The 12,303-nt window shown below is 51.6% G+C and overlaps 1 protein-coding gene across 18 annotated transcripts in view; it reads right to left on the minus strand.

Moving 5' to 3' along the window:
- Positions 1-445: 445 nt before the first annotated feature.
- The window catches only part of ATXN1L (ataxin 1 like), a 31,268-nt gene continuing 19,410 nt past the window's right edge, over positions 446-12,303 (minus strand). For 8 of the 18 annotated variants that reach the window (XM_075918217.2, XM_075918218.2, XM_075918212.2 and 5 more), the window contains one exon: positions 3,956-7,275. In XM_075918217.2, coding sequence (XP_075774332.2) covers positions 5,086-7,182 — 2,097 coding nt within the window. In that variant the 5' untranslated portion in view covers positions 7,183-7,275 and the 3' untranslated portion in view covers positions 3,956-5,085. Of the gene's footprint in view, positions 3,163-3,955; positions 7,279-11,692; positions 11,758-12,303 lie in introns of those variants that run through there. The other 10 variants (XM_075918227.2, XM_075918214.2, XM_075918228.2 and 7 more) reach the window with 4 other exon arrangements.

A 12,303-nucleotide genomic window follows, 5' to 3' on the forward strand; every position in this document is an offset into this window, starting at 1 on the left:
GAGCAAACCCTGCCTCTCTGGGCCCGCTCAGATCCATTTTGTCCTGTATTGTCTCCCTGTGAGGAATAAAGTTTGCTATATTCACCAAGGCACACACAGATGTGCACCACCACTAGAAAAACATGCTGCTGCCTGCGTGTACATGCTCTGTAAACGTCCTGGCTAATTTGGTTCTGAACTGGAGGCAACTAGGGTTATTCCTGCTGCCCCACGGTGCATATGGCATTGCCACTGATCAGGGCTAGCCTAGAGGAATGGCTGCAGGAACTGGGTGTACGGTGCAGAGGGTCTGAACACACGCTAATCGTAAGCCATGTTTACCAGCTGGCTCCAGCCTCTTCCCCTTGCATTGTCAGCTCCCAGATCACCTCGTAGCTGAGGCGCCTGCACTCAAATGCGCACAGAAGCATCGGTGCCACAGAGAAGCAAGGCGCAAACACAGAAGGAAAAGCTATTGGTTTATATATAGATATATAGATATATACTGTGTTTACATAGTCAACGAGTTAAATGCAATATTCATAAGAAGAGCATTAACAATAAAAATACAATCTGTGTGTAGCCAAGTACAGACTTCCAAGGGGAAAACAGGAAAGGATCTCACCAAGAGTACAAATATACAGTACAAATTGATTTATTTCAAACAGTTACAAAAAAGCACAACAAAATAGAGATTATCCTTCGAATTATTAATGCTTTGTTAAAGATGGGACAGGGCTGGAGGGGAGCACCTGCCTAGTTCTAAGGCTTTAGATACAATGCAGCTGGTTACATGTCAATACAGCCATTACATAACTGGGGATTATAGCTGCGGGTTGAGTACTTATCTACACTACCTAGCTGTGGGCCAGCCCAGCCCATTTCCCCAGTGTGGCACTTCCCTACTTGGAGACCCCAAAGCCCAATGTACGCACGGTCCTGCCCTGGACCGTAAGGTGCTAAGCACATGGCAACAAACTGGGTTATACCCTGTGTCTAGCATGCAAGGCAAGGGTTGTAGGGGCTGCACCTCACTATGCACAGATATTGAATGCGGCCGGGGGGGCGCCCTCCGTGCACACATTCCTGGCAGCAAGAGCATGCCCTGTACACAACATGCTTCGGAGCCATCTGAGCAGCCCCCTTCCCATGCCAGGCCCTGCACCGCCAAGAGACAGAGTCTGACGAGCGCTGCTGCACCTAGCACACAGAACCCTGTGAAGCGCGTGGGACTTGTACGTCTCTACCAGGGAACGAAAGGGATGGAATGGAACAACCGCTCAATGTGAAAAGTGCTTTTCACCAGTGCCCCTGCTAGGAAGGGCTCCCTCTGCAGCACCCCTCCTGTGTCGCCAGGGCCCCCTCTGCATAGTCTGGGAGTACGGGGAGTTGTCACTCAGACCTTGTCCCCTGCCCCTGGGGAAACAGCGGACACCCTAGCAGCCAGCCTGGTCTCTGCTGAGCAGCGCTCCCCTGGACCGAGTCAGGAGATGGAACAGCTGGCTGCAGAGCCCCGTTATTGCATATTCTGGAATCTTCCCAGAGTTTCCCTGTGAGCCCGGCAGGGAAGATGTGCCTGAGGAACCCAGGGGAGGCTGAGGCTACCAGCTCTCCTTCCCTCTGTAGTGTAACAGCAGAAACACCTTATTGCTCTGGCAACTCTCCCCCTTTCCCCCACCAAGACAGAAGCCCTGCAGACAGCTCAGGCTGGAACCTCGTGCAGGTCATCCCATCCTGCAAACCACAGAATCCCAGCAGGCTCTGCCCTGGGCTCCTCCACACGCACTCCTCTCAGCTTCTCCCACACTTACCACCTCCAGACTTTCCTGAAACCCGCCGGCAGCCCAGAACCAGTGAGGAGAGACTGCTGACTGTCCGGGCACCTCACCAGCCAGGGCCAAGGCAGCTCCCGTGTTCCCTTTCCCTTCCCTGCTTCCGGAGCAAGTGCAGTGTCCTAGCTAGTCCTCTCCTTGGGATGTGGCCTCCATGGGGCATAAGGATCCAGGGTAGAAGAGTGCCAGGTAGATTGGACTTGCTGAACTAGGCAGAAGAGGAAAGCACTGAGAAAGGTCACTGGCTTCGTTCAGGGCAGCTGTGCTTGGCCGAGATACGCCAGCAGGCGGCAGGACAGACTGGTGGTCAGGTGGCAAAAGGTGAAGAGCAAACTGTGGGACAGATGGTCCACCCCACAGCCAACCGATTAGCCTGGCTGTAGTTGGCTTCGAAGGAGTCGGCGTCTGACAGAGCACAGCGAAGGAGACGGGTGCATGAAGCACACTCTTCAAAGCCCTATCCAAGAGGGCCAAAGGGGCTTCTGTATTTAGTACACACACAGCTGCTCCACTGCTCACATCGCCTCCCTCTGCACACCACCAGCCCATTTGCATTTCCTGTACCTCTGACCTCAGCCCACGGGGCCTGGGCCACATGCAACATGCAGGCGACTCGGGACAAGCCAGTGTCACCACCAGGATTTTCCTGCAGGAGACTCAAGAGGGTGACATGTAAGTGAAATGCCAGGGAAGAAGTGTGATGAGAAGCCCAGCACCTGAGGAGTGGCCCATCTGTGTCACAGCCCAAAGGTGCTGTGCAAACACCGGTCCTCTCTGCCGCTGCCAAGGGAAGCCAAAGTTTCCCAGGAAGAAAGTGTTATTTTGGTTTTAGGCATATTGGTCAGAGGGAGCTGCAGCCTGTACAGCCAGGGCCCAGAGAAAAGGGAAGACAGCTTGGATCTGTGCTCTGGGGGGTCTTGGGTGAGGCTACACTGCCGCAGGTCTAGGGCACCTTCCGGACATCAGCCCAACTCAGGAGCAAGGCAGGGAAAGCACCTGCTTGCCTTGGGGAGAGACACAAGGGCAGGCATGGGGTGTTCTAGGGACACGGGCAGAGATGCCAGGTGAAGGAACATTCTGCAGAGCCTCTACCCTTCTTATTGCCTCGCCGAGTTCCACAAAGTGCACATGTGCCAGTGCCAACTTGCTCGGGGGCACGTCCAGGGGAATGTGGACACAGATCTGTTAGTGGCTACGGCTACAGCAGGCTCAGCAGAACAGTGACTGCTGGGGAGGAAGACGAACGGTGTAGGGACTGTTCAGCAGCTGAAGGTGACCCCACGCTATTCAGGGAGGCAGTATAAAAATCGCACCTAATAGCAGCAGGCAGCCATGCTTGGGAAGGTGGAGACTGAGGAAAAAAGGAGAAAGCAAGATGTGAAACAAGCATCAGGAACCCAGCCAGCAGCCTGAGGTGCATGCACTCCTTGTACACACTAACCCCCACACAGGCATGTTCCCAGGACACCAGCTGTTGGCTGGGATACAATGATGAATACACAAAAGTCTGGATGTGCCAAAGTGAACGTGCTCTTATTCTCACTGCCTGGCTGGCCTAGTCAGTTTCTTCCTGTGCTGTCGATGCCCAGAGTGAGCAAGTTAACAGGAGTACAAGTACCTTCACGTGGACGGAGTGTTACTACCAGAGTCAAATACGAAATACTTCCACACACCCTCCTTTAAGAGAGTCATCTCTCGATTTCAGTGCAACTCCACAATGAAGCACCAGAACATCCAGTGTAAAAGAACACCTACAAAGCTGTCCAAAGATATAGCACGCTATGCCTGCCACCATCCTGCAATTAGTAGAGATGCTACACTTAGTGAAACTTTCGTATCATGCCTCCACACTCATTTTTCTATTGTGTATAATTGTCATAGTTAACAAGTTACCCTGGAAGGAGGGATTAGCCACCAGGAAATTTGTCTGGTACCATTCAGCCGATTTTGATTTACTGATGCACGCAAGTGTCAGGATTTTCAAGGTGGAAGAATATACTTTCATCCACGTCTAAAGGACAACTTAAAAGCATTCCCCTCTACCTCCACAATTCAGATATAGGCTGAATCCGGGAATGGAAGGTTTAAATCCAAAAGGAAATTATTTTAGCAAGTTATAACCATGCAAAGAACACTTTAAAACGTAGTCTTCATATAACCTTTATTACAGCAATTGCAACTAGGAGAGCGATACTCAGACCTCAGCAGTCCAGGAGCTAAATTAGCGATCAATGTTACCCAAAAGAGCCACTCTAGTGTGAACTCACTGATTCGTTATTCATATTATTCTTCATAAATGTCTGCGTGTGTGTGTGTGTATGCGTATAAAATATACTTGTATAGTTTTCTCTCACAGCAAAATGACTGACCAAGTATTCTACAATTGGTTAGTACAGTAAAAATATCCTGATTGGCTAATAATTACATCACACTTTTTAAATATCATGTGCTGCAAAGAGCTGACAGATACTCATGCTTCAGTCTGAGTATCACCCCACTAGGACATGCTGTAATTAAACTTTGCTTTGGTGACAAATAGTTATGTAGGTATCTGTATAGATGAGAATTAACTACAACTCATATCCCATCCAAGCTGCCATAGGCCCTTCCCCAGTTCCCTGTTCAATACTTGCTACCCATCCTCTAGGACCTTCCGCTCCAATTTCTAGTATTCACGGCAGTCTCATTTTCTACAGCTGCTTTGCTAGTAGAAAGCTCAATAGGATTCAGTGGAGGAGACACATCAAGCAGAGGCCACCAGAGCAGCACCTGCATCTCCCCCCACCTCACAAACAGCTCCATTTGTGAAGAAGTTACCTTTTAAAGTGCATGTGTGAAGAAAGGGGGTGCTGGGAGCAGTGTCCCCTGAATCCCAGTGGGAACTCCCCCCTGCCCACCACGAAAAGAGGAATAAGAACTTGAGAGATTTTATCTGCTACCTTAAGCTGTGGCTTTTGGGGTCTGCCCTTTTTGGCTTCCCCACTCATCCTGAATGCTCTGACCCTGCCCTGCAGGAAACTCAGGCACTGAGTTCCAACCCCTGGAATGCGTCTAGAGCCACGCTTCACCACCACATCCTTACCTAGCTCACTGCTGCTGCTCCCTGAGGACTGGAGCCCTCTAGATTCCTTGGTGACCAACTAGAGCAAACCCAGCTCAACATGGCAAAGAGCAGCCTCGCTGGTGAACCCACCACCCAGTCTGTGCAAATTTTCCACCTGATAAAGGTGAGGCTCACTCACAGGTGACGTCCCAGGTCATGGCCTCACAGAGATCACTTCCCTGCATTAGAGCGCCCTTCGATAGACAGCTTGACCTCCTGTGGAATGAAAGAGGGGCGGAGCAGGGAGGGCCGAGACTCCTCCCCCTGCACACTGTATCTTTGGAAGCCTGGGGCTGTCCAGCAGTGCTGAGCCCCTGGGGCAGGCTGGGAGGACTCGGCACAGGACACTTGGGCTGCACTCTCCCTTTCTGTCTGATTCTTCCTCTCACTGGCTCTGTCAGATGGAGGCGGCTCTCTGGGTCCCTGAACTGTTCTCTCAGGCCTCTCTCTGGCAGGCACCAGCTGGCCTGCAAGAGGGCAGTTAGCCTGAGACACCGAGCTGCCATTCAAGCTCTGCAAGCTGATTGATATGCAGACATCACCCACCTGCAGCCTGTGACATGGCAGAGCAAAGAGCTGAGCGGCCCGCCCTGGGCTACAAGAGGACCAGCCCTGGCCATACACGAAGAAGGGATGCTCGGGGGGGACGTCAATGCTCACTTTACTCTGCTGCTCCCCAACCACAAAATGCAAGGTGACAAACCCGGGCCACTGGCTCTCCTGGATATCCACCACTGTGCTGGAGTCAATCTTCAGGCCCCCGCTCACCTCCGCGCTCCGCACAAAGTCCTGTGTCTGCAGGTCTTCCACCCTCTTCAGCTCCCCTGTGGCCAGCTGGATGATGGCTCCTTTCATGAAATGGGAGGGCAGATTTGAGGCGCTGGGGGGCTGCAACGGGGCTGAGTCCTTGCCCCGGGAGCTTCCGCAAGCCTGTGCATCTGGACTCTGGCTCATCAGGGGTTCTGAAGCAGAAGACCTGATGGGCTCAGAGCCAATACGCACCAAGACTGGCCTGCCATTGGCTATCACCATTCCTTTGGGTAACGGCCTGTCTCTCCCTAGCTCCTCAGGGGCCACCACGTATGGACACCTGGCCTGACTTTTCTCAGCTGTTTCCACTGGCTCTCTCAGCAAGCCCCGTGGCTCCCCCTGCTGACCAGGGACAGTATGGCAGAGGTTCAAGGGGCTCGGGCCATCCTTCCTCCGGGCGGTCAGAATGGAATAATCCTGAGCCGCCAGCACGCCAACCACTCTCTGCACCTCCAAGTCCGTGTCTGGCGTGTTTCTGTGAGCCGGCACAGAGTCCTCTGTCCTCCGAGTCTGATAACCAGAAAGGAGCTGCCCGTCCACCACACACTGCACTGCAGCCCCCGGCAGCGGGCCGGCAGCTTTATTGCTGGCAGAGGCCAATGCCTCACTGGTCCGCCTCACCACACTGGGCTCCAGATGTCCCTGTCCCCCATTGGCAGAGGCAACCTCTGAGCTCAGGGGACTCTCTTGCAGAGGCGGCTCTGGGCTCCCCTCCACAGCGGAGGCCTCGTATGGTGAATAGCCTGGTGGGAGCCGAGACATCTGGTAATAGACAGGAACTCTGCTCTGTGTGATGTCCAGCGGCTGGACTCCAGCATGGTGCTGCATGTGGCCGGGAGGGGAGAGGGCAGAGGCAGCTTTGCTGAAAGTGTGGGCAGGAGAGGTAGTCTGTGGGGAAGGAGGGCTTTCCTCTGCCAAGAGAGAGGCATATGGCACAAAGCGGGGAACATGGGAGGTGGGGAGGCTGGCAGATGGGGATAGAAGAGGGCTAGGGAGGAAGCTGGGGGGGACAGCATAGGGCACTGTGTAGTGGGACCCTATGAACTGCAGCGATGTAGAGGGAATCTGAGCATAGTGGATGGGAGGATATGGAATCCCTGGATGCTGGATCAGGGAAGAGGTTACATTAAAGCTCGGGGGCAGAGGACTCATGTTCACAACTGGGTGGAGGCCAGTGGGAGAGAAGGTGGCTGGAGGCACAGCCACTTTGTACAGCATGCCATATTGATCCACAGTCAGGCCAGCTACGGCTTCAGCACCATCACTGCCAAGGCCGTAGCGTAACGGTGTCGGGCTCTGCCCAGTCACCACGACACCCCTGCACCACTCGGGGGCATCGCTCACCGGCGTGTGGTTGGTAGAGCAGCCGGCTACCCTCCCCACATCCTCGCTGGTGACAGGGAGGTCTCGTTTCTTTGGGGGAAGGCATTCCTGGCTTCTCTCATGAACAGGTTTCATATTGCTTTGCGGCGTCCCAGGAGGACTAAATGGCACTGCTTCCTCATGTGGGCATCAGCAAGGGCTGCTCTGCGCTGGCTGCCACAGCCTCATCTGCTGAGGAACAAAGGGAGAAGTGAGAAGCCAGCAGGGCCCACGCCGCAAGTGTCCAAGTAAGGCAGAGTGGCTAGGGAGCCTCCTTCTGACAGCACAGAAACCAGAAGTGAAAGGGGAGGAGAAAGCGGAGCGGAGCAAAGGCTAGGAGAAAGCAGACTGAGGACAACACCAGAGTCATCCAGACAGGGGAAAAAAACTCCCCTTCCTCACAGAGTGGAAAGGGGAAGTGTGTACCCCCATGCCAGGGCAGACAGCCCATGGGGGGGTGGGGGAATATCCCCTAGCACGGACAGCCCAAGCGGGAGGAGGGGTGGGGGGGAAGTGCCCCACCAGCACAGACAGCCCATTGTGAAAAGCACCCCCCAGCACAGACAGCCCATGAGAGGGAGAAATGGGGGGAAGCAATGGGGGAAAGTGCCCTCAGCACAGACAGCCCGCAGGGAGGGCAAGGGGGAAGCCCCCCTCCCAGCACAGACAGCCCGCAGGGAGGAGGGAAGCATCCCCTCAGCACAGACAGCCCGCAGGGAGGGGAAAGGCGGAAGCCCCCCTCCCAGCACAGACAGCCCGCAGGGAGGGGGAAGTGCCCTCTCAGCACAGACAGCCCGCAGGGAGGGGGAGCAGAGCTTCATGCTCTGGAGCTGGGTTAAGGTACACAGGACCCACTACCAGAACAGCCTCTCTCTGGTACTGTTCTCACTCCCATCCCTGGAAGAGACTCTGTTCAGCAAATCAAATGCCTAAAGTGCCATAGCAAACATTTCTTCTCCAGAGCTTTTTCACCATGAACATGAGAGGGGCCACACTGGGTCAGACTAAATCCTCATCTAGCCCAGTGTCCTGTCTACGGCCAGCGGCCAGTGCAGGTGCCCCAGAGGGAATGAACAGAACAGGCAAACATATAGTGATACCTCCCCAGTCACCCATTCCCCCCAGCCTCTGACAAACACAGGCTAGGGACACCATCCCTCTCCTTCCTGGCTAATAAGTACTGATGGACCTAACTTTCATGAATTTATCCAGATCTTTTTAAAACCCTGTTAAAGTGCTGACCTTCACCACATCCTCCAGCAGCGAGTTCCACAGGTTGACTGTGTGTTGCATGAAGAAATACTTCCTTTTGTTTATTTTAAACCTGCTACCTATTAATTTCATTTGGTGACCCCTCGTTCTTATGTTATGGGAACAAATACTTGACTTTTATTTATTTACTTCCTCCATACCAGTCATGATTTTAGAGAATTCTATCATATCCTCTCCCCGTCTCCTCTTTTTTAAACTGAAATGTCTGAGTTTTTAATACAGGCAGTCCCCGAGTTACGCGGATCCGACTTATGTCGGATCCGCAGTTACGAACGGGGCTTTTCTTGCCCCGGAGGACGGGAGCGGCGGACGCCCAGATGCGCCGCGGTCCATCGCCCCCGTCCTCCGGGGCGAGAAAAGCTGCTCCCCGTCTCCCTGGTCTGCAGGGAGACGGGGAGCAAAGCCTTGGAGCACACCCACAGCGGGACAGCCCGGGCGCACTTGGGCTGTCCCGCTGCAGGCGTGCTCCGTGGCTTTGCTCCCCGTCTCCCTGGTCTGCTGGGGGGGGTGTGCAGCTAGTGCCCCCCCCCAGCAGACCAGGCTTTTCTTGCCTACCCCTGAGGTAGAGCAGCTGGGGGCTGCCGGGTTGGCCCCGCAGCGCCGCTCTGGACCAACCCGGCAGCACCCCAGCTGCTCTGCCCCAGGCATCTGATTCAGCCGCTGCTGGTCAGTTTCAGCAGCGGCTGAATCAGGACGCCTGGGGCAGAGCAGCTGGGGTGCTGCTGGGTTGCTCCAGTAGCGCTGAGGAGCCACGCTACTGGAGCAACCCAGCACCACCCCAGCTGCTCTGCCCCAGGCGTCCCCAAGTCAGCCGCTGCTGAAACTGACCAGTGGCTGACTACAGGAAGCCCAAGGCAGAGTTGCTCTGCCCCAGGCTTCCTGGAATCAGCCGCTGATCAATTTTAGCAGCAGCTGACTTGGGGATACCTGGGTTTCTTAAGTTGAATCTGTATGTAAGTCAGAACTGGCATCTAGATTCAGCCGCGGTTGAAACTGATCAGTTTCAGCAGCGGCTGACGCCAGTTCCGACTTACATACAGATTCAACTGAACAAACCTACAGTCCCTATCTTGTACGTAACCCGGGGACTGCCTGTATCTCTTCATGTGATGCCTGTTCTAAACCACCTCATCATTTTTGTTGCCCTTTTCTGAACTTTTTCCAATGCCAAGATATCTTTTTGAGATGAGGTGACAACATCTGTACACAGTATTCAAGATGTGCGCATACCACGGCTTTAGAGAGAGAATAAGATATTCTGTCTTATTCTCTATCCCTTTTTTTAAATGATTCATAACACTGTTTGCTTTTTTGACTGCTGCTGCAAAGTGAGTGGAAGTTTTCAAACAACTATCAACAATGACTCCAAGATCTCTTTATTTTCCTCAGTAGGATTTAACTTCTACTTTTTAAACAGTGCTCTCTCACTGCTTCATTTACTTGGCTATTTAAGCCACGAAGGCACTTTTTTGGTTCTCCTACTGTGTTTTTTAAATTTGGGATATACATTTAAATTAAGCTTATATTATGGCGTCCTTGTAAAATTTCCATGCAGCTTGCAGGAATTTTACTTTTGGCACTGTACCTTTGAATTTGTTTAACTAACCTCCTTGTTTTTTGTGTAGTTACCTTTCAGAAATTATGCCACCCTGTTGGTCTGTTTAGGTGTTTTTTCCACCAAATGGATGTTTAATTTTATTATATTATGGGCACTATTTCCAAGCGGTCCAGCTATATTCACCTCTTGAACCAGATCCTGTGCTCCAGTTAAGACTAAATCAAGAATTGCCTCTCCTTGTGAGTTGCAGAACTAGCTGCTCCAAGAAACAATCATTTAAGGTGTCAAGAAACTTTCTCTCTGCATCCCATCCTGAAGTGATGTGTACCCAGTCAATATAGCGATAACTGAAATCCCCCATTGAGTTTATCATCTTTATAACCTCACTAATCACCTTTGGCATTTCATAGTCACTGTCACCATCCTGGCCAGGTGGTCGGTAATATATTCCTACTGCTATAGTCATATAAGAGCATGGAATTACTACTATCCATAGAGATTCTATGGAAGAGTCTGGTTCATTTAAGATTTTTACTTTATTTGAATCTACCGTTTTCTTTCATGTATAGTGCTAATCCTCCACCAGCACGACCTGTTCTGTCCTTCTGATACATTTTGTATTCTGGTATGACTGTTCCATTGTTCATCCTCATTCCACCAAATTTCTGTGATGCCTGTTATCAATAACCTTACTCAATGCAAGAAACTCTAGTTCACCTATTTTATTATTTAGGCTACTGACTTTTGTATACAAGCACTTGAAAAACTTGCCATTATTTAGCTGTCTGCCATTACCTAAACTGATTGAACGGGTTTCTTTTTCATTTGACTGTTTCTCATCAGATCTTACCCATATCTTGTCTTCCATCCTCTCCTCTGTACTATATATACACCCTCTCCTAAGGAATGTCAGTCCCATCCATGTGCTTCTCTGCACCTGTCAGCTTTTTCCCAGTCCTTTGTTTAAAAACTGCTCTATGACCTCTAATTTTAAGTGCCATCAACTGGTGCCATTTTGGTTTAGGTGGAGCCCATCCTTCCTTTATAGGCTCCCCCTATCCCAAAAGTTTCCCCAGTTCCCAGAACATCTAAACTCCCCTTCCCTACGCCATGGCAGCATTCCAAGATAATCTGAAGCATCTTGTTCACGTGAGCTCTCCAGGAAAGGAACCTATCTATCTAGCACCAAGCACTCTGTAGGGCCTCCAAAAAGAGTCTTATGATCACTAAATATTTTGCAGCATTTATCCAATTTATGTGTCGAGAAATCCCTTGAAAAAGTTGTCTACACTCAATGAAAGATCGCCGCTACAGCAATCGATTTTCCAGAGCTTGATTCAGCGAGTCTAGTTAAGACTCATTAAATCCAATTCAGATGGTGTCCCTGCCAGTGTCTGCTGCTCCTGCTTTTGCGAGGAGTAAGGGAAGCCAATGGGAGTGTTTACTCCTGTCAGCCTCCCACTGTCGGGACAGCGCCAAGCTCGCTTATAGTAAGCCAACTCCAGTTATATATTCTGTGTAGCTGGAGTTGCGTACCTAAGCCAAGCTGACAGGTCCAGTGTAATCCCTCGCACAGACCCTGGAAAGCAGGCCAGTTCTCAGACATCCACCCCAACCTGTAACAGCACTCCCCACCAGCCATACACCCCACAGCAAGCATACTAATCCAGGAACCAAGCACTGCCACAAACCCCATTGCCAACACAGTCCACGCATCTTCCCTAGCAACACCATCACAGGACCTAAACACATCAGACATACCAAAGGCTCATTTACCTGCACAGGTACTAACTTGATGTGCGCTATCAAGTGCCATGAACATTTGACAAACCAGACTGTCTCTGCACAACAAATAAAGAGACACAAATCAGAAAACGAGAATGGTGACAAACACCAGGGGGAGAATATCTTAACCTCCCTGGACATACAGTTACAGACTTGAAAGTTGCCATCCTCAAGCAAAATCAGGCTGCACCGTGACACTGCTGAGCAGGAATTCTTTAGTATGTTAGTGTGTAATCATGTACACGGTTAACTGATAAGCCTGGGTTCACTGATTAACCTGCATGGTTATGCACACATCCCTCTAAGGCCTCTATCAGAATCAGTGGAGAGGATGGGGCAGAGTTGGAAGTCGGTGCATGGGGCACATGTACAATCTGCTTTTAAGCTGGCTCCAGCAGAGCTCCCTACCCCACCGCTGCTTCCCACAGAAGTAGTGGGGTGGAGGAGGAGGTGGGAGCCAGTGCTCGCCAGCTCCAGCCTACCTTCCCCAGTGTAAACGTGTAACCACTGAACATTTCAGCAGTTACATGTTTACAAAAATAAGTACTCTTGAACATTCCTACTCTGTACTCCTACTATCTGTTGCTTTTTCCCACCTTCAT

Source organism: Pelodiscus sinensis, chromosome 12, assembly GCF_052426305.1.
Source record: "Pelodiscus sinensis isolate ZL-2025 chromosome 12, ASM5242630v1, whole genome shotgun sequence".
NCBI lineage: Eukaryota > Metazoa > Chordata > Testudines > Trionychidae > Pelodiscus > Pelodiscus sinensis.